The sequence below is a fragment of the Camarhynchus parvulus genome, chromosome 11 (assembly GCF_901933205.1).
Source record: "Camarhynchus parvulus chromosome 11, STF_HiC, whole genome shotgun sequence".
NCBI classification, from domain to species: domain Eukaryota; kingdom Metazoa; phylum Chordata; class Aves; order Passeriformes; family Thraupidae; genus Camarhynchus; species Camarhynchus parvulus.
The window spans coordinates 14,313,697-14,336,392 of NC_044581.1; the positions used below are offsets into that span (position 1 = coordinate 14,313,697).

The 22,696-nt window shown below is 41.0% G+C and overlaps 1 protein-coding gene across 2 annotated transcripts; it reads right to left on the minus strand.

Moving 5' to 3' along the window:
• Nucleotides 1-1,034: 1,034 nt before the first annotated feature.
• Nucleotides 1,035-22,592, minus strand: LOC115908030 (uncharacterized protein F13E9.13, mitochondrial-like). 2 transcript variants are annotated; one of them, XM_030956316.1, is made up of 7 exons: nt 22,532-22,592; nt 22,282-22,357; nt 21,082-21,164; nt 13,970-14,150; nt 9,272-9,422; nt 7,310-7,437; nt 1,035-1,971 (listed from the first exon to the last, which is right to left on the minus strand). In XM_030956316.1, exons 2-7 carry the CDS (start codon nt 22,352-22,354, stop codon nt 1,751-1,753), a joined length of 837 nt encoding a protein of 278 aa, XP_030812176.1. In that variant the 5' UTR covers nt 22,355-22,357; nt 22,532-22,592; the 3' UTR covers nt 1,035-1,750. The 2 variants fall into 2 exon arrangements, with proteins under 2 accessions (XP_030812176.1, XP_030812177.1); XM_030956317.1 differs by lacking the exon at nt 22,282-22,357 and having other exon boundaries at nt 22,532-22,572.
• Nucleotides 22,593-22,696: the final 104 nt, after the last annotated feature.

Below are 22,696 nucleotides of genomic sequence, written 5' to 3' on the forward strand. Positions count from 1 at the left end.
AACAGACTGATATTACTAGTGAATTTATTTTAATTTAATATGGCATTTTTCACAATATAGAGGACATAAAATAACATTCATTACTCAGGCTAAGAATTGTAAGACTAAACCAGATCATTGCTTTACTTGGCAAAGATGCTGTGGCTGTGTAGAATAAAAATTCAAAAAGCATCTTCATGATCCTTAACTGCCTCTACCAAGAGCCTGGCAAGATGCAGATGCAAGGACTGAGCAAGAGAACCTCAATTCTCCCTTCCCCACCCCCTGAGTGTGGCTGATACAAGCTGGGTTAGGTTCCAGCCAAAATCCTGAGCCCTGTAAGGCCACGGGGATGGGGCTGGGACTCAACTGTTGGTTTGAGGGAAGCACCATCACACAGGTTTAAAGTGCCTGTGTAAATATGAATTTTGACAAAGCAGTGCCAGCCACAACAAACAGGCACCTGGAAGGATTTCTGTGCATTGAAGCTGTGTCACTGCATTTAGGAGAAAAATGGAAAAAGCCATGGTTGCCACAGGGCCTAAAGAACATTTTTTCCAGCAGGGCAATACACCAAAGAGATTTCATTGCTTTTGGTGGGAGTCATGTGGGAAACAGACCAGTCCAGAAAAAAGAAACCTGAGAAGACAGTCTCATACTGTGATGTTCTGAGATCAACCATACTATGATGTTCTGGAATCAACCATTATGTTAACAAAAGTCAAGGAAAAAGAGAGATCCCAAACCAGGACAAACTGAGCGCCCAGTCCCAAGGAATGAAAATAAATGCCCACATTTTGTGCAGCCATGACATAACAGGTATTCCTTAGGTTCTTTTAAGATTCCTTAGAGCTAAAGGATCAAATTCAAGGGGATTCTCTTATAACATACACAGTGAGACTGTAATATTTTTACTCTACATTTTACATGAGAAAGAAAAATCTATGTTTACCTGTGGCTTTGGTAGAAAGGTTTCTACTGTAATTATACCTTGTGTATTCCAAGAAAGTTTTTTACATCACTATTACTAGTCTAGAGAGGTACAAAGCTGCAGGTGCTTGCTGAAAAATAATAAACCTTTATTAAAATTTCCAGTTTTTGCAAAAGCATTTTGACTACATTCCAAATCTATTTAAATGTAATTAAATATTTACATTTATTCTCTAATAAGTATTGTAAGTAAATCAATACCCCAATTATCTTAAATTTGTGTGGTATTACAAAAATGTAGCAATTGTATAAATGCACAATTCTAATGAAAAAATAATGATCTTGAACTTTAAAAGAGCCCTTCATTTAGAGAGATGAAAGTGTTGTACATTCTTTCCTTCATTATGTCTTATGGCCCCTGTGTGATGTAGGTGCTATTATCATCATTTTACAGATGGGGAAACTGAAAGGCTAATTAACTTGTCCAATTTACAACACTTTTAGCTGTAAACTTAGGGCATCCTATTGTACTTAAAGGCAAAGCAGAACTCAGCTCACCTGTGATGAACCTTTTCTAAAAATTCTTAAACTCCGTAAGCATTTAACTTACAGGAGAGAATATCTCACACAAGATTTCAGAGTTGGCTTTGCATTCGTGGTGGCTTTGAGCACCACAGCAATGTGCTGCCTAGAAGCAAACATCAGAGCACCAGGTTATTGTGAAATATGTCACCAAGCTTCCCAGCTAGTTATGGAGGTGATGTGCATTTTTATTTGGTATTATTTGCCATTCGGCCACGCATTTGTGCTTTAATTCTGTAGGACTTACCACACTGCGTTTCTACAAACAAACAGTGTTTGCTGACAAACTCATTCTTGTCAGTATACTTATGTGTTCCATGAATTTCTTGACTCGGTCAGGATCAACAGCATTTGCCCAATATCCTCCTTTCTTGAAATATGAACCAATTATTAGAGCATCTGCATCCAAGTAATTCCTCACATTCTCCAGAGTCACTCCAGACCCAACCAGCACAGGAATCTTCACAGCATGCTTCACCTCTGAGGAGAAGAAAACCAAAATCAGGGTTAATTCCTGTCTTTGAAACTCTCCCCATAAAGACTCTAATTTGCCTAGTTTTTCAGCAGAAAAGCAAACGTATTGAGAAATTTGTGATTGTGGTATTTATTACTTCTACTGCAGAACGAAACAGGTTCTCTAGAAAAAACACCTCTAGCTCTAAAGAGAAAAAAAAATCTTACTTTTCACATTCTGTTGTCTGGAATACTTCCTATATTTGCTTGTATGAAAGAGAGCAGGGAGCATACAGGCACCACTGACAGCTCAGCTGGTTTTGCCAGAAACCAAAAGCCAGAAAGAAAAGTGGTCTTTTACCAGCATGAGGAATGACAATGGAATAAAAAAGGCTCTTATTTTTCCTATATACAGTGTTAGACAATCATCTGATCTTTTACCTGGTTTCAAGAGGAGAAACACACAAAAACAAGGCTCAAAATATAGTACTAGCTTTGGGAGGAGGAAAAAAAAGCCCAGCTCAAGAATTACTTAAGCAGCCTTCTCATCATTTTATGTCAAACTGACCATGCAAAGAGTGACTCATAGGACTGGATGCTTCATCCCTTAGAGGAATGTTGTGAGCCATTATTTCTGACCTTTAAAAACATATAAATTGGCTTAATTAGTGATAAGCTGATGGCAAGGTAGTTATAGCTTGAGGTAACTTGGGAAAGTACACATGCAACAAATAAAAGTCTGCTTCAAAACACTGTTTAAATGAAGTTTCATCAGAAGCCTAACTTATTAATTATGCTTCAGGGAAGACTAATTATTTATCACCTTCCTACTTCACTGAAGAAAGGGGATCAATTAAAATGTTCTTGAATCTCTTTTTAGGTCACATGCTCTACCATTTTTTCCATCTAGGAACAATAACTCCCTCTTAAAAAGATTTTAACACAGAAATAAAACCATTCAACACAGCCCTTCCTGAAAATATATAACAAATCAAATGGCTCATACTTATATGATTAAAACATATTTCTATGCATATTTGGTATTCTTAGTCATTCTACTTACAACAACAAAATAATTAATTTCTTGTTACTTATAGCATTATTACGAATATCCTCTTCTAAAAACCAGGATATTTACTTTAAATTTTAGTTTTTATTTATATAATATCTCTATGCTCTTAGGATTATCCTATCTGCTTTACATCACTACCAGCAAACAATTAAGGTGCATCTGACCACAGATTTGTGACACTACCTGACTGAATCCCCAGAGGAACCAGGCTCCAAGTCAATATTTGTTCTTACAAGTACGTAAAGCACGTTAGCAGGGAGTTGCTTCATAATTATTTCACATCAGCAGGAAAAACAAAGAGCCAAATGATTAAACAGAGCAAGTTCATATGGGTCTGTGACAACAGCTCAGCCCTGCTGGGCACAGGGAAAAACCCAGTGAAGCCTGAGACTGATGAGAAACTCCAGAACAACCCAAAGCCTTCCAAAGTGGGAAGGTATCAAGTGCTGCTGTGATCTACACGTGGCACACAGACTGCACTCACATCTCCTGGGCTGCAGATCCATCCAGAATGACAATGTGAAGAATGGCAAAGGGAGTGCTCAGTGTGCACTGAGATGTGTTACCTCATTAAGTATGCTACAGATGCTACTTTTAAGTCCTTTCCAAGCACATCAGGGCCTAAAGTTGATTAGTAGAAGGTGATTTGTCTACTGGCTGCACTAATACAAATTCTAACCTGTAAAAGAAAAAGCAACAGCAGTGAGATGTGCTTTTGTGTGGCAACGTTCAGTCACTGTCAAAATATCTCTAAACACAGAGCTCTGCTTCAAATCTCTCCATTTTCCTGGCATTCTTTTTTTCTTTTTTTTTTTGACACAGTGAGAAAAAGGAGACAATTTTGTGATGTTTCAGTAACAAGATGCTGAAGTTTACACAGATTTCTCTGTTCCAGTGGACTGTAACTAGAGGGCACTGTGCTCTTTCTTGTGGCAGCGCAGCTGCACACAGGTCTTTAATAAAATCGTGCTTGGTTGCAAAGCACAATGAAAGCATTTGAACTATGGTATGCACAAGTTTCATGAAATAAAGGCCAAGTGCTCCTAGCTTGAAAACAATGGCAAAGAGTGGTGTAAAAATAAGCACCACTGTGCCAGTAACTTGCTTGACTACTCTTCTCTAACAGCTTTCTCATTGCAGTGATCACTGTACCATAAAAAACACTATGTTTATGGTAATGCTCCCCTCTTAACACATTTTAGGTTTTTAATTCAAAGGACTTTTTCTCTGTCATTAAATTTAGGGCTTACACAGGAGATGTGAGCGATCAGTACTTTTTCTGTCTCTGAGGGTATCACACAGGCAGCAGTCTCTATTTTGACCATCAAAAGATGAGAGGGGGTGAGCCAGTCTTGAAGCCCCTTTTATGAACAGTAATTAAGGAGGTGACAGTCACAGCCAGCTGTTGGATTTCATTATGTATCTGTTTTCCACAGGTTACTCAGCTGAGACACTTTGTTTTGCTCAAAGAGATAACTGAGCAGTCATTATGCAAAGCTTTGGTCACTCAAAATACAAACTGAATGCAAAGCAGGTAGTTCAGCAGTTATAGCCCAAAAAAAAAACTGATGGGTTCACACATCACACATCCAACCAAAGAATATTCCACAAGGCAGCAAACTGGAACTTCTATAACCTCTTAGATGAAAAGATAGTTTATTAATGAATTCAAAATGCTTGGCTATAATTTTTGCTGGTTAACAACATGAAGCCTGATTTTTCAGTCCTCGTACTCCCTCGAGCTCTGGTGCCCTGAGTGCCCAGGCAGCCCTGGAGCAGAGCCTGCCAGCCTCCAGAAGGCAGCCACACAAACTGCAAACAAAACCTGACTGAACACACACCTCTGCCTTGACAGGGAAACACTTCCCACAGCCCATCACAAATCAATCAATTCCACACAAAGACAAAACCACTTCTATATTACTGCACAACAAAGCTGAGAAAGAGACATGACAAAAATCTCATCTGTCTCTCAGCTTTGCTTTCAAGAGCTGCTTTGCAGTGTGATGAAAGGTGCCCAATTGTATCACTGTAATACAGCACTGCCAGGGCTGCATAAATTCCTGAAATGCAAAATCTCACTCACATCAAGACCAACTTTGTAGACTGTAGATCTGATCCCTTTTAAGAATCTCTTGACATAGATATGCCTAATCTGTCATTTTTTTTTACTGTGGAATTTTTAAGTTCTTCTCTTACCTGTTTTAAGACATCTTTCTCATGAGAGGGCCTGCTAACATCCAAAATGCTGTGATCTAAGTACAATAAACCCATGATCTGCACACTCCTGCTTTCATAACACAAATCCAAACACAGAATTAATGTGTACTTCATTACAGCTGCCAACTCTGATTCATTTTGCTCTTTGGACCCAGAAAGAGAAAGAGACAGGGACTGACAAGTTTGTTCACATGAAAGAAAAGCAGAAGCTATGGCTCTGTCTGGTTGGGGTCCTGTGACAAAAAAACCTCTGGGCCTACAGGTCAGGTTTTGCTCTCTGATGCAATAAACCAATGGGGGTTGCATGTGCATACATGAAAGCAGAATTTAACCTAGGATTTTGCCCAAAGACATATCAATTTTTTTTAAGTTATTTGATCTGCATTAATAACAGTGGAGACATTAAGTACAAACAGGGATGGATCTCTAGATCAACAAAATTTTGCAGTTTCTAAAGCAGGCATAGCTTCCAGTATCACCTGTTCCACATATCATTTCTGATTTGCTGTACCAAAAGACCCAGCTAATTCAAGAGGCTCAATGTTCACACCAAGCCATCATTTTCTTTTGAACATTGATGACTGAAGCATAGCAATCTGTAATCTGTTATTTTAGCAAAAAGTTTAATATGTATGAAATAAGAACCATTTTGACAAGTTCAACATTCATTTAAAAAAGCTCTTAAGCATGTGTGACATACATAAAGCCCTGGAAACTGAATAATTTTATGTTGTTTCAAAAGATAAAAAAATACAACACAAAAGATACAAATATTACCTGTTGAGGTCCAGGTTATCTCTGACAGGTAAAGTATGTTTTTCATGTGGATCTCCTAACTTAGGTTGAATACAATACAGTGCACTGGAACTTCAAAACATGCCAAGTTACAGCATATTAGGTAAAGTAAAACCTAAAAAAATACACATTCTACTTTATGTACTGAGACATTCAAATTGAAGCCATTGATCAAAATTAAAACTAGTGATGAAAACTAAATGTCCCCATGACAGAACTTTAATTCTAGCATGGGAGCAATACTGTTTCATGAACACAGCGCAAACTGACGCTCATATAAAAATATCAAGAATCACAGCACTTCTGCAAAGGTCAGAACTCATAGGTCAAATGAGTCTCCCTTGACAAAAGTCCACTATTTAACAATTATTTTGATGTTAATATCTTCCTGTCTACCAATGAATTTGTATTCTTTCTGAAAATCTTCCAAGTAGTACTTTCCCTGCTATTAATGTTTGGAACGCTGTCTTATCAAGATGCCCCTTTTCTTGCAGGAATTCAATTTCCATTGTGAAGGATAAAATCACTGAACTCTTCAATGGAAAGATTTATGGTTAGCTAGTTAGTTTAATATGGCTAGTTCAAGTATAGCTAGTTTTCTAGGGTTATAAAGTTAAAAGCTTTTTCTTAGAGCTTTTTACAAATGAAACAGTTTTCTTCCAGCCTCAGCATCACTCAGTTTTATAAAAGCTTGGAATAATTGTCATTTTTGGCTTGCCAAACTGTTGTATAGAAACATACCACAGCTAATCTAAGTAACACTCCAATATGATCATTCTGATCAAATCAAACCCCATGGTGTGGTATCACAAACTCTGAACAGAGAGAGACTTAGCTCTCCCAGGATTTTCCTGGGAAGCTGTGAGAAAGCTCAGAGAAAGAATTAAAATAATTATTATCTCAATCTCTGGACCTGGCAGGCAATCTCTGTTTGTCAAAGACGTTTGCAACAAGGAGTTATCCCTTCTTGACCAACAGGTGAGAGGAGATTTCTAAAGGCCAATCAGGTCTTAGGTCCACCATTGTTTCTATAAGAACCGCAGATTTTGAATAATAAAATGCCTTTTCGTGCTTTCAGATGATGGAGTCTCTGTATCACCTTTGTCTGTCCTGATACCCCTTCAGTGATACCACAGTGAGAGTTCCTTGTCCCCAGCATCCCCCTCCCAGCTGCCCAGGTTGGTGCCCTGGCTCACCTGGCAGCTGCCCCCTCCCTGCTCCCCTGGCTCACCTGGCAGCTGCCCCCTCCCTGGTGCCCAGCTGGATGCCCTGGCTCACCTTGCAGCTGCTGGGGGTCCGTGGGGTGCCCAGTGGCCGTGCCAGTGAGCACCACGCCGTCGGCCAGGAACAGCTGGGCTGCGCTTGCCGTCTGCACCACGCTGACATCGGCCGTCAGGGCGTGAGCACTGCAGGGACACAGCCTGTCACACACCAGGGACCCACGCCCTGTGTCCCCACCTTCCCGCTGGCAGAACCCCCAAAGGTTGCTTTAGCAGTGCACACTCTCACACTGGCAGGTGACACTGCCCGCAGGTGACACTGCCACCCGGGCAGGAGTTCAAAACCAACCTTTTCCTTCATTGATCGGTGACTGCTCCAGGTCCCCTGGCTCTGGAGAGTGAGTGCTAAGTGTGAACCACCAAGTGTCAATTGAGACAGCTGCTTACATGTCAAGCACCTGTATTTCAGAAGTGTTGAGCACACAGAGCTCTCTGACTTCAAGTGGGAGTTGTGGATGTGCCCTCATTCATAAATCAGATCCTGTTGCCTAGGGCAGAATCAACAACCTCCACAAGTCCAATAACAGAAAGTATAGTTAATACCTAGGATATAACCACAGGAATCATCTTACACAGCAATTACAAACATCAATTACACCTGCATCCCAGCTGTTCAACAGCAGGCTTTGATGTATGGGTGACACACTTTGTCTGAAACTATTGCAATAGTAACTATTAATTTATGTGGTCCCAAACCTGGAAAGAATTCCAGCCATTGCTGGAAGAACATCCAGCACTGTTGGATTTTCTGTGTTTAAACAGAAAACAACAGCTATGGCAACCATGTTGCACTGCTGAGTGCTGATGGCACAAGAACAGTTTCTCCTCATTTAAAGAACAGGAGCATAGCAGCTCTCAGTGGAAGCTGCACTTTTCTACATTAAAAAGCTCAATCAAGAAGTCCTTCAGCATTTCCTTCCGAGTTTGTTTCTGCCTGAAACAAAAACTTCTCTGCCTTTCTTAAATGCCAACTCTTTGAAAAATGGGAAGTATAATCCAAATATCAATTCATCAATTGTCAAGACTAAAAATAAAAATGACATGATGCATTTTCATTTTCAGAAAGTCTAATGCAGTGTATTTGCATTTATATATATACATAAAAAATAATCAGAAATAAACTGCTCTGAAAGGACCTGAAAAGCTTCATCTGACCACCACACTGCATTGTTTCCTTTCTCTTTTGAAATTTATTACCTGCTTATTACATATTTAAGATCTTCCAAACTTGATTATTCTCATGATTGCTCACATACTACACACAAACATTTTAATTAGGTTATTTAGCATGTATAATACATAGCACTTGAGCATTCTTCTGGGGGGAAAAAAACAACAAATCCAAAGAGTGACATCTAAATAGCTGAAAGTACCATGTGACAGGTAAGATAAAGTATAAGCAGAAAAGAAACTGGATTTATCTGTCATAAGTTCCTTCTGTTTGATAATCATAGAACAGAACCCTTACATAGACAGCACTGATTTAAGTAGCAGGAATCAGTATTATTGGCAGGAAGGAGAAGAAAGAGAAGAGCTTTTTAAAATGCCAAATTATGATCACTTGGATGCTTTTATATGGCAACTGTCTTCATAACTAAAAAAATAACCTTGGATACCTAACTTTCAGAAACAAAACTTCTTTAAACATAATAGACATTTACACATGCATACAAAGTCTCAATACCAGATGCAAGGCTTTCATAGCTGGCATACTGAAAACCTGAAGGTTAAACAACTACAAATATAGATAAAGCAGATAAAGAAACTTACAGCTGCAAATTTATTTTTAAACATATCCCCTTACAGCACTGCAAGTCAGTGCCTAAATAATAAACTTCTCCCTATAAGATTAACTTTCCTGGAAGAAAATTGACATAAAAAAAAAAAAAAAACAGAAAAGGGAGAAAAATATAAGATCATTATTCCATTCGTATTTACATAAAATTTTGCTTGTATTTACCTATGCTTCTTTTTAATATCAGCAAAAATCTGAATGTTGTCAGCTCCAATGTGTTTTCTGTATCGTAGCAGGTCACCTGCACAGGCATTTATAATCCCTTCATCAGCCACATGAGAAAACACAAACCCTTCAGCCCGGATAAAATCAAGACCTGAAAAAAGTCAAAAAGCAACATTTTAGACTGAAACTGAGAACTGGAAAAGAAAAACACTAAAAGCAAATGAAAATCCACCTTACTGCCCTTCCTATTTCATCCCAACCCAAATTGTTTCATGGACGAACCCACTCTAGGACTAACCCACATCACTTTTCCATTCTTTATTTTTGCCCCTATTCTCTCTGACTTCTTCCCATCCCACTTTCAGCTCCCATCTCCCCCCAGCCCCTGGTCCCCTTCTGTCCCCTCAGTCTGTCCCTGTGTGGCTCAGAACAGGCAGCTGCACACCCTGCCCTGCCTGCTGCCATGATGTGCCATGCAGAGGAGTAGGTGGGTCAGAACACAGCTCTATTATTCTAATGACATGTTTTCTCTCCAAAAAGGGTCACTAACTTGCATCTCTTCCCCCCTTCCAGGCTACAGACACAGAGGAATAGCACTGTCATCTTTCTTTAGGAAATTAGGCAAGAAAACACAGCCTGAAGCATGTTATATGCAGCCCATGTGACTCCATCTGAACATAGCATGTGTTTCCTACACAGCACCACATCAACAAATTGCTTCTAGAGCTGTGCCAAAGGCTTAGGAAGAGTCAAACATTTGCCATTCTACTCCACCCATCAATTCTGCCATGCCTTAGTAACACTTGTTCCACCATATTCATTAAGTTTTGTCACTAGGAAGGTTTTGTGGAATGGCTACTGAAGAGGAAGAGTATGAATTGTAATTACTTCAATGTGGGCCAGTCATTGACATCCAAGGCCCCCCTCCACAGCCTTGGAATATCTCTGTTGTAAGACTGAAGGCTTGGACCACAGAGCAATAAGCCCACAGCAGTGAGGCAAAAGATTTAATTCTGACTCCCTTATTGCAATCCCCACTTCTCTCCTGGCTTTCAGAGCCTTGAACCTGCCACTTAAAACCTGCCTCTTTTACACATTTTTGTAAAAGCTCTGCACTCATCTTGTGCATTTTGCTGCTCTTCCAGTTTGCTTTGGAGTTGTCTTCCAAGCCCTTCTGAAGCTCTGCTACTGCTCCAGCTTTGGAGTCAGATGCACATTTAATTAGAGCTGACATCATTCAGAGGAAAGCAATGCATGTGGAAACAGTCATCAAGAATGCAATCCTACCCACAACTGATTAGGCAACAGAGGCATTACCTTAGCACATTCCAACTATAAACATAGCTGATCTTGAAAATTTATTTACCAAATGACAAGGTGTCTGTTTATTTTAAAATTCCAGTTTCATTCCAAAAGCCCTGAAGTTGCAGAAACAGAAGCTTACGCCTGCTAGAGAAGAGCCTGCATTGCTTAGCAACACAGACTCCAGCTCACAAGAAACATCACAGATGGATGCCAAATCAAATGCAAGCTGTCCTGTGCCTTGAGATTAGTGCAAAGCACAGAGTATTCCCAGGATCCAGAGACAAGAGTGTGCCACAAGTACCACTGCAGGTGCTTGTAGACACTGGGTGATAAACACAGTGCAAATAGCTAAACTGAGATTTCTACATCTAGGAACAAAAGCTACAGCTTCTAATTACATCACCCAAGCTTACAGTACAATTCAGAGTTATATAATAATTATTTCTCTAATCATAAAACTGTGGATGAGCCTAGAGACATGACACTTTCACAGCAATCAAGGTTTAACTTGGGACAGGAGCTATTCATTGAGCAATTTCATTTATTGAAGCCACCTTGTTTGTTGATGCTTGGTTTGTGTTTCCTTCGTGCAGTAATATAAGACTTTCTGCTAAACATTGGATTGCACTCAGTTTAACAAGTCTGCACTCTCAATCTGGGTTTTTGGAGGCCATGAAAATACAATTTTTAACCAAGTGTAATAAGGTGCAGGCACCATATCATTACCCTTCTGTTTTATGAAACCATAATCAGATTCTGCTAATGAATTCATTTTTATGCTCATAAAATTGTGAGAATGATACTAGTGCTTACTTTCTCATTTGAAAGTTGAAAAGTAATAGCCATTGAATAGTTAATAGGCAGTCCCATTTCTGACTTATATGGGAACAACACATTTTGCAGTTTCACTGGAAAACAAGAATAGGGAATATCCAATGAAAACTAATAAACAGAGCTCTTAGAGGAGCACTGACTTTGTCTGCTTGACACTGGAGGCACAGTGTGTCTGTGCTGCAAAAATACTTCTCAGGACACTGTCTTGCAGCAGCTCCTGCCGTGCTCAGCAGGGGCTGCAGGCACAGGGGCTCTCCCAGCAGGATCCACAGCACTCCCTGCCTTTCACAGCACCTCTGCGTGCCTCCCTGCTGCAGTTCTCAGCTGAGCTGCCTCCCCTCACCACTGCATTAATACGGTGGTGCCTTAAAGACAGCAAAAACAGCACACAGCTCTGCCTCATTCTGTCTTACCCTGAACAGTGTCGTGGATGACAGCAAGTGAATTCCCACTCTGCTGGTGCAGGAGGAAAAGGAATGGACTCAGACAGCAAAAGCTGTGTTTGCAAAAGACATGGAGAGATCTGGGATATCTCCTCATTTATCAGCTATCAACTGTGTCTGTCTTCATCATTGATGAAGGCTGATCCAGAACTGAAATTTCAATAATTGATTCTTAAAGGGAAAAGGGCAGCTTCAGGTACAGAGGGCAGTGGGGCCAGATGACTGTTTAAAGTCCCTTCCAACTGAACCATTGTTTTCTAAATTTGAGATATGATAAACTTAGAAATTGAGCCCTGATTCATGGTGAGTGCCCCAGGCTCACCCAGGCACAGGACCCTACAGTCCTTGCTCAAGCTAGCTGAGCTCCTAGTCACACTGCAAACCTGTGGATTTCCCTCCACCTTTTACCAAATAAAATCACTACCTTCTCCTAGAGACCAGTTATGAATTCCCTGTGTGGTTCTCTTAAGATAAGTTATTCCTACCAAAGACAGGGATCTCCACAGGGAAAATGAAATGACTGTACAGTAGGCAGAAGATGCTACATATAATTTTTAGCTAGAACACCTCCAACAAGTTATTTTTGTAGTGAGAGCATACAGGATTTGCTTTGTTAATAGCTACCTATCAAAATTGTATTGACATTAAAGCCACTACTAAGTTGCAACAGAAAAGCTGTTTAAAGATTTGATATCTACAAAGTGGTACCCACTTTACTATGGTTTTGCTTAAAGTGATTTGCTTAAAGTGATCTTTTTGCTCCCCTGTTCAGTGAACTTGAGACAATCATTTTTAGAGAAGTGCAATGAAATGCATTAAACACAGGCCTTTCCTGGTTGGTGTTCCACAGTTACAGAGGAAATAGTGCAGAACAGGAGTGGAGCTGAGCAAAACCCAAGCCCTCCAGGAATTCTCCTCTTCATTAATAATTGCAAAGAAGAGAAATACATTGTTCCCAGATCATATCCCTTATTTAGTGATGATTTTTGCTCCTCAAAGGATTGCTTTTAAAAATAGAGTATGTGCTATTTTTCCAAATGTCTATGTACCTCAAGTGGCCCACATGCAGTAACCTCTAAAAAATAAAACTGGTTTCTGTTACCATTTTTATTTGAGATTTTCATATGGGTTCCAATGCAGCAATAAAAAATAGGTTTGCTCAATTTGTCAAGTGGCTAGATACTTTGAAAATGGCAACATCTGATTTTAAAGCTCACAAAACAAATGCCAGTTCAAAAGACATCTATTAACAGGAATTTAAAGCTTTTAGAACATATTAGGCATAATTAAAACTGCCACTGCAGATGGGTTAGCCTGCATGGTTGTACTTGAAGTATGGCTTTCACTTAACACCAGCATCTTCTACCTGGTTCTGTGAAATTTGTACATGCAAAAATGTGCGGCCTTACCATAATGACAGTCAATTTGGGCAAAAACGTGCATTAACCCTCATCTTGAGAATTTAGAAAGTGCAGGCTTTCCATATTAATCCAGCCTATACGTTTACATCAGGGAGGGTTACATATAAAAAACTAAAATTGCTTCAGCAAACAGTAAGAGCAGGAAGTTTAGCCAAGGCTAGGATTCATGCAATAAGGATAGATTAATTTATATTTAATTCCCCCAAAGGCAATTTAATTTTAAGTACTTTGGCTATCTATACACTCAATTTTTGTCATTATATAAAAAGCTTCATTTTACTCATTCATTAAAAAAGACAACAAAAACTTAGTTTTCAAGGACAACAGTAGCAGCAACAACATATAAATAGATGCTGAAACAGGATGCTTAATCCCCAGGGGTTAAATTTATCCTCCCATATAATATAACTGAAATAAATAAGAGTTACACCAAAAGGGGCTTTTAGACATCAGCAGATTTAAACTAATGATTACATTTAGACAGGTTTTACCTAGAAAGCTGTGATGGCAGCCTTTAGCAGCCTCCAACTGAAGCAGTGCACAAGCACCAACCACTCTAATCAGGCAGGCATCATTCTCAGAACCTAACTGCTCCTGTTTCAGGGCACGCTCAGCTTTCCACAGTACCTATGCCAGCTTGTGGAGAGTGAATGCCACAGCAACAGCAGCAATACCTGAGGAGCCCTTTGCATTACCTGCAGCCAGAGCAATGGCTATTGCCTGCTGGTTGGCAGCACAGAGCACCTGGACACCCAGAGGGACGCGGGGACAGTTCTGTCTCACAGCAGCACTGAGCACGGCCATGGCTGCGGTGACCTCCGGGCCCGGGCACACCGTGTACGGCACGTCGTGCATGTTCTCCAGCATCCACCCGTCCTGGGCAAAGAATGAGAACAATATCACTGCACTGTACAAACGTGGCCAGTTCACCATTATTTATTGTGCACTGAGACACACAAGTGTAGAGGTTTTCCTTCAGAAGGAGGATTAGCTACAGCAAGTTGTGCTGATGCATTTGGTGCGCACAACCACTTATAAAAGTGCTTCCATCAACAGCAGGGTATTTGCGGTGAAGTCATGGAGAGAAATAAAAGTGATTTTAATTATACGTTCATCAACTTGGGCTCCTTTGATCCATCCTGAAATGTGAACTATAGGCAAATGAGTTAAATCTTATACCTCATTAAAAATAGTGTAAAGTCAGATTTCAATTATCCAAGGGGAATACAGGATATTGAGTATGTTTGGATAACAGAGACTCTGAGATAATCAGGGCAATTTTCAATCCAATGAATATCAGAAAGTAAGTGTTACTTTGGATAAATAAAGGAATTTTTATGTTTGACTGTTATTGTGCCAAATGCCATAATATGAACTAGTGATATTTCCCCCATTCTGTAATCAGAACTACTGGAAAGAAGATATTTCTATTTATTGTCTATTATACCTCCCCATCCACACGGACATACTCTTAGCAAACAATGGAGTGATGATAAAACACTCTGCTGTTACAATTTGTACATTACTTGATGCCACACACACTTCTAATCATTGCACAGGCTATACAAAATGTTGGCAACAACTGCAGATAATACATAATTTTGTTAAGGATTAATAACAAGAGTAAAAGTAGAACCTTGAAACATATTCCATGCCTGGTATTTTGTATTAGCAGTAAGAAGATGAAAAGAAAACCAGATATTTCTCACCAGCTTAATTCTAAAAATGCAAAAAATTTAATAGACAAACTAATTGTATATATAGCAAATAAATTCTGCTCTCTCTGGAGTTTTATCAGACATCTTAATCCGTTAAAATGAGAGCTTTACCTTTCACAGAGATGGTAACTGAACAAGAATAGAAGGAACATTTTTTGGGAAAAAATACAATTAGAGATTAAACATAGCAGCTTGGTTCTTAATAACACAGAGAATCAGGAAGGGGAAACAAAAAAAAAAATTCCTTTAAAAAATATTTCGTATGTGACACTTCTCTAATCTTTGTTGTAGTGTGGAAGCCCTTCTGGCAGTAAAAGATAAGACAGGATATAAAATAGTGTCAGCATTTAATACAGGCAAAGGCACAGGCATCATAAATGAACACCCAACACAGAGGGTGGGGAAAGGTGAGAAGGAAATAATCCAGTGGAGCAACATGGTCAGTCCAGGCACAGAACCTGCAGACATTCAATGCACCAGGGCACAGCTGCCTTCTCCAAATTACTCACAGATCACTATTAAAATACACAAAGGACATGCTACCTAAAAAGCAATGGGATGTGACCTGTTAATGGAAAAGGTGACCTGATATGATAAATTTCCACATCAGACATGCACTTTGCACTATGTGATGCCATTCACCAAAATATTCAATTACATAATTCCAGCCCAGGAAAACCTGAATTAGGCAAAAGAGTAGCAGGTATGGTAACCAGTCAAAACATCTGCACTTGACTTTGTTTATGTGTCCAGTTCAACATGGAAAATCCACACTTCCGTACCTCTGATGGGAGATAGCCATATGACCAAGATGACAACCTGTCCTAAGAAAACCACAGAAACCCCCACAATTTTTAGTCATTTTTTCTGGAATGAGGCTAGGACTGCTCCAACAAACCTGAACTGACTACATGGTCCTGGTATCTGAGGCACAGCTACAGAATCCCTTGTGGTACCAACAGAAAGAGAAACCCTGTAGCCTCTTTTTCTCAGTACATAAAAATATATTAAGCCAGTCTCAGCAAGAATGCAAACTTGGTCAGTAGTTGCATGTGGCAAAAGGACTAATGCAGAACTAAAATATTTTTAACAAAGCAAATTCAAAAAATGCAACAAGCCATCAAAAGCAGGTAATTCCTTGAGGCCAAAAAGCCTGGAAGCCCTTGGCTCAGAAATGCTCTACTTGGCAGATTTCAGCAAAATCTGGGTATTAGGGAAACTCCAAGTTTATCAGGCAGTCAAGACTCAATCTCAACAGGAAGAAAGGCAACTGGGAATGGGGCTTCAAAATGTTCAGCTCCTAAAGAGCCACACAAGTAGCCAAAAAAAGCAAGAGAATGGGCTGGCAGAATTCCACAGTGAAACTGAGCTTTTCACAACTTGCTACTACTTTGACCGTTCTGGATTTGCATAAAGCAAATTATTCCATTAGCTACATTAATGAATTAATTCATTTAATAAGTTATAAAAACCCCTAGCCATAGCACTACACATAAAAAGTGTCTCATTAAATTCTAACTCAAAATGCAGGCATATGGGAGGATTGCAACAGTCCTCTCTCCTGCTTTAGATTTACTATATTCACTTTTCAGCAACTGCCTCTTCCTATAGCCTCAAGGTCCACAGTTACAGTGAATATTTTTGGTAGAACTTTAATAATGTGTTATTCTTTTGGTATCATCCAACTGTTCTTTTGCATATTATGCTTTGTTTAATTAAAAAGAACAACATATGTTCTGCAATACAGAAAGCTGAATTACAGATGCATTAAGTCAGAGCTTTCTTTCATATTTTATATAAAAATATAACACCACAGATTTGTGTTTACTGACTTGATACGTATAGGAAACAAACTTCAGTACTATCAGACAGCTAATTAAAATGGGGGAAAGAAAACAGTTATGCTAAATTAAAGTTCTTGGAACTTCAGCTTATGGTTTAGAAGCCTATGGAAACAGCTTCTGCATTATATGCTCCAAAGCAGGATTTACATAGACAGTATGAGATAAAACTCTTGCAAGTGCCTTCTGTGCTCCTTTTCCATTGAATGGTAAGATAATTTAAGTGTTGCTTATATGCAATAGCCTTATTATAAGTAATTTTCAAGCAATGTATTTCCTTTTTACTTTGAAAGACTTCTGAAGTGCTACACATGAAGTGCCCTTTGTATCACAGTTAGCTACTGAAAAATAGGTCCTTTAATTAGCTCTCTAACTATATGAAAAATAATTTCCTTAGCTATATCCTGCTTACAGAAATAACCTCTTAAAACACTTCAGCCTCACACATATTACAGCAGGAAAGCCTCAAAACAGTAACAAACCACAACTGAGGTAACAATTGCATAAGTTTTAACTCAGCATATACCTAACACAACTCTTTCCCAGGCAACTTTAACCCCAGCGTTTCTGCCCAGAGACAGGCTTTACCTGCAAACATGTGCACCTCAGTACAAATCTCTCCAAGCCCAGCACCTTTACTCCTTCCTTCAGAAAGGGAGCAGGCCTGGCACCATCCCTGTTATTATAGAGGCTCAGGTGGGGACTAAGACAATGGCAGTAATTACTCCACACCCCTCATGTGCCCTTTATAGAGGAAATCAGGTGCCTTTGCAGAGCATTTAGTTGCTGTTTGTAAGCACAGCTCTTAGCAACCTCTTTAAAAACTCACCTCCAGAGCAGATTGCTGCCTTAAGAGAAGTAAGCTGCTATCTCATGCTCTCCTGCACATGCCAGAGGAGGTAGCTGTGGGCAGTCTGTCTGCTATTTTATTTTCCTGAAATACAGCTGAGATTTGAAATGTTAAACTCTGTAATCAAAGTGAAAGCTACCTACATGTTTCTATGCAGAAATACTACTTTATTCTGTCTCCACTGTTATTAAATTCTAACTGTTGTGAATTCCAGTTATCACTGTAGTTATAAGAGCAATAGGCTTACCACTCTTTTATTTTTTAAATACATCAATGTAAAACATATACTAGTAACTGTTTTTAATGTCACCTACTCCAGTAACTACAGTTAGGAACAGTAACTAACAGTCAAGTGGGAACCTGTGCTCTATTTTCTAGCTCCGAAACAAATGTCAGCCAGGCTGAACGGAATGAATAAAAGTTAACCTGAATAGATACATGTTGCCTCTTCCTTAAAGAAAAGCAGGTACAAATTGGAGGGATTATAACGGCTCATAGCCTGCTGCTTATAAAATCTTGTCTAGGGAATTCCATTGTTTAGCAACACACAAGTACAAAGCATATACATTTTGAGCACAGATGGCTTCCTAACTGAGCACTCACTTGTTTTCATTACTATACCCTAATATCACAAATCTTTCATATTTATTATGTGAAGCTGTGAATGTGCCAGACAAGTCACCTTACTCTGAATATACCAGGATTTACTTCCAAGCGCAACACAGATGGAATGAGCAAGACCATATACTTTATTTTTAAGTGTTAACACCAATTTGAACAATTTGAGACAATATGCAAACATCTAAATAGCAGCAAATGGTTATGTATCTTCTGAAAGGCTACTGTGGGCAGCATTTGGGAACACTGTCAGTGTTGTCATCTTATTGTAAAAGTTCCATACCTTCTTGGTGATTTCCCATGGGCAGCTCCTCACAGCACAGCCAACAAACTCCAACTCTCTTTGCCCACCTACCCCACTCTTTTATAGCACTCATCTCATTGGACACAGCTGTGGCCTGTTAAGGGCAGGCCTGCTCCTAATTGGTAATTAGTACAGCTGCAGCTCCTCAGGTGAGATTACCTTCTGCACTATTCTCTTACATTCTATCCCTCCACATGTCACTACAAACATCCATGGGAAAAAAACCCTTTCTCTAGCCCTTCTTCCACAAAAAAAAAAAAATAGACAGCTTATTAGTTCCTTTAGAATACTGAGCAAGAAATCCAAATAGATTCCCATTCCAGAATAGTTTGGCAGCAGTGATCCCTGAGTAAAAGCTGGGAAGCTCCTGAAAGCATCTCTCATGAAAATTTGCCTTTCTCTTAAAGTAACACAAAAAACTAAAGAATTGAATTGCAGAAAGTGTTAAGCAATCCTATTGATATTTACAGAGGTTCTTCTGATTATATCTGAGACTTATGTCCTTAAGAAAAGATTTGTTTCTTATATTGCTCTAACTCTGTTCTGTTCTATTCTCTAGCACTGTGCAGACCTTTAGAATGAAGACTGGTGTGGAAGAATATTGATGTTCCTGTGCCTTCTATAGGAAAATGAGTTAATTACAACTCTAAGCCCTGAATTTGTCCAAATGTGTAGAGAAATGACTGCATTCACCTCAGGTGTCTCCTGACAGGTAGGTTTAAAGATATATTCAAGTTCAGAGACTGCAATGCACTTGCAGAAAAGGTAAACCAGTTAGAGCTGGAACTGCAGAATTCAGTACTGCTGTTGAAAAGACAAAGTATAAAAGCCAAATTAAAACTTTTTGTTGGTACTGATTTTAAAGCTTATCTCAAAGCTGCTCCAGTTTTGTGCATGCCAGCAGTGTCAGTAACTGCTTCTGTACCTTCCTTCACCTTCAGGAGTATTTGGTGTCTTCCCCCTGCTGTTGAAGGTTATAATGTGAAATTATTATGTAAGGAAATGGGCAAACAGGCACTGCAGTGTGGAGCACTGGCTTTATGAGTTACAGATTATCTGTGCAAGCACTTCCTCTGGCACAGGAAGGCAGAGATTAGTGTTTGCCACTATGCTGATGTAGATCATGGTGATACTGCAACAACAAAATATAAAGGCACAGTACAGAATACAGAGTTACTGCACCCCTGTTCTTTCAGGAGGAATGAAAAGGAAGAAAACTTCCTTGTTCTGTTCTGCTGCAATCAGGGACTATTCTAACTGGGTGGACATCTCACACATGTTCATCTGGTTCATGGGTACTGAAGCCCACTAGGCTTTCTACCCCATCGTTTGCTCATTTTACTACATCATTTTACCCCAGTGCTGTTTATCCTTCCAATGATTCTATTCTCAGCATTCTCTCCTAGTTTAGCCTTACCAGGGCTCTGCCCATAACCTGCCCTGTGTGACTTGTCTTGCATTTTGACCTTGATCTTCTATTCTTTAAACTAAGCTCTTGTATTCAATTTTGTTGTCTCTGTATAGCATCATTCTAATTTAATTAAAATGCTTCAACCTGCTTGTTAATAAAGTTTTTCTGAAAACAGCAGCTCACAGCAGTGACTGCTTGTTCACTGAAGACATTTTCAAACCTTGGACATTAGTACGCCACCAGAAAATGTTCATAATGCTGTGGGCAGGTGAAAGGAAAAGCACATCAACACCCCAAGACAAGGTGTAATGAAATGTTTAAAACATATCTGACCTTTCAAAAGGACATACACCCTGTTAAAATCTACTGACCTATGAAGATTACTATACCACTTCAGGTCCAACAGCAATTCTGACAGCAGTCTCCTCTTGCCTCTGGCTGAGGATGGCCTTTTGGGCCTGCTCTTCTGGACGTGCAAAGCAGGCATGTTTGCTGCCAGGGGCCTGGAGAGAGGCTTAGAGAGGGCAGAAAAGGGCTTGAGCCTTTTTTTTTAGATCCTGAATGATCTGTGCTGTTTTGTTGCAAACACAGCTGTGGGGTGATCCTGCACCCTCCAGGTTCCTGAGGTGTGCATGCAGTGTATCAGCTGTGCACATGGCACACTTCCACGACCTCAGGAAACCAGAGGCTTGCACACAGCTAAAAATACAGTTGCTTGTCAGACTAGATTGATGAAGCATTCTACAGACCTTGAATGCCAGCAACAGCCCGTGTTTCTGGCCACTTTTTTTTTAAATTTGATTCATCCAACTCAACTTGAATTGTACAATTTGAACCTAAGTTTTTTCAATTATTTTGGGTGCAGGTGACACTTATCTTAGGAGGGTTTTTTTGCAATCTAGAAGGCCTACTTCCTATGTTGAAATAAACTACATGGATTTAAGCATCTCTAATCGATGAGCTTCAAGATGCTTTGGATGAACTATAGGCTCAATTTAAAATTCTGGCTATGCAGAAATGGTTTTGTGTAATGGTCATCATGGGAAGCAAGAAACCAAAACTTACAACTCCAGCATCCTTGTAAACTTCTGCCTCTTGACAAGCTTGATCAATGATCTGGGTCAATGGAAAAGAACTTCTTGGTGTCCCTGCAAGCAAGAATAATGCTGCTTACCCCAGGGCATACACAAACCAAACCCATGGACAGCAACAGCTTTGGCCAGGACATCCCTGGGGACTGCACACTGAAACAGGGACATACAGGGCAGATTTGTTCAAAGGCTGCCCTATCTCCTTGTGACATGCCTTAGTGACATCTCTTTCCTTAGCTGAACTTGGCAGAGCTGCTGTAACCATTCAGCTCCTAAATCTAATCCACAAATTTGAGGATTAGATTTATAATATATATAATCCCCTGTTGCACTAGGTCTGCTCTTAGCTTGCTATTCACATACTTGTAATTTGTCCTGCATTAATGATGCTCCAGACAATACAACCTGTACTGGGGCAAGACTGACCTCTGTGTCAGCACAGAACACCTATGCTAAACAACAGTGAGTTTAAAACCAGTTAACGCTGTCCTCAATCTGCAAGGGTGATTGGATTTGATCTTCCTGGCAGTAATGCACACATATTGATTTTGTTGAGTTCAGTGAATTTGCCTAAAGAACAAAGTCTCTTCTGACATTTGGGCTCCTAAGGTCAGGCAGTGGGAGTCTGAGATGGGGACTGTGCTGAGCCCTGTGTCAGCTCTGTTAGCTGGCCTGATTTCTCAGGGTGAGCTGGCCCTACCTCCTGGGGCTGCTTCTGGGGCACCCTGAGCTCTGGCCTGTTGAGGGCAAGGTGCCTGTCCTGAGGAGCCCTGCCCACCCTGAGCCCCTGGAAAGGACGAGGAGGCCAGGCTGGAACAGATCCCGCTGTTGTCCGAGCTTCCCGCTGCCTCGAAGGGCATGGGAGAGATCTAGCCAACTTCCATCCCAGCCCACCGCCCATCCGCGCAACTCCCTGACCCTCGCTGCTTGAAACACAGAGCTCACAGAGCCCAAATCCTCGTTTTCTCATCCCAGCTCCCGGTGTGGAACTGTTTCCCGCCTTTTTGAAACGGGGAGCGCCCAAACTGACGGCGCCTCATGAGGGGCCCGTGGTGGCGGTGAGGGGACAGCCTCCCAGGGGACCGCAGCCGGCCAAGGGGTGACACCGGCGACACAGACCCGGTCCGAGTCCTGGTGCGGGTCCCGCCGGCCGTGCCGCCCGCCCGCCGCTTACCTGGCAGCGCTCCCACGTGCACCATCCCGACGACCGCGGCCCTGAGCCGCCCGAACAGCCCGGGCCGCTGCATGGCCTGCGGGGAGGGAAGGAGGACGTGAGGTGAGCCGGGCCGGGCAGGCCATGGTAGCGGCCCCGCCTCCCGCCGCGGACCGAGACCGGGATTAGGCCGGGAGCCAGGGCTGGGACCGAGTCCGGGACAGGATCCTCAGCCCCTCAGCTCGGCTCGGCCCGGTTCAGACCAACTCACCTTGGCGCGGTCCCACGTGCTACAGCCGCTCCCGCCGCTTCCGCATCTGGGCCCCGCCCCTCTGGCCCCGCCTCTCCGGCCCCGCTCCGCGCGGGATCCCCAGGCCACGCCCCCAGCCCCGCCCCCTGCAGCGCGCGGGACTCCGCGCGGCTCCCGCGCCCCGGC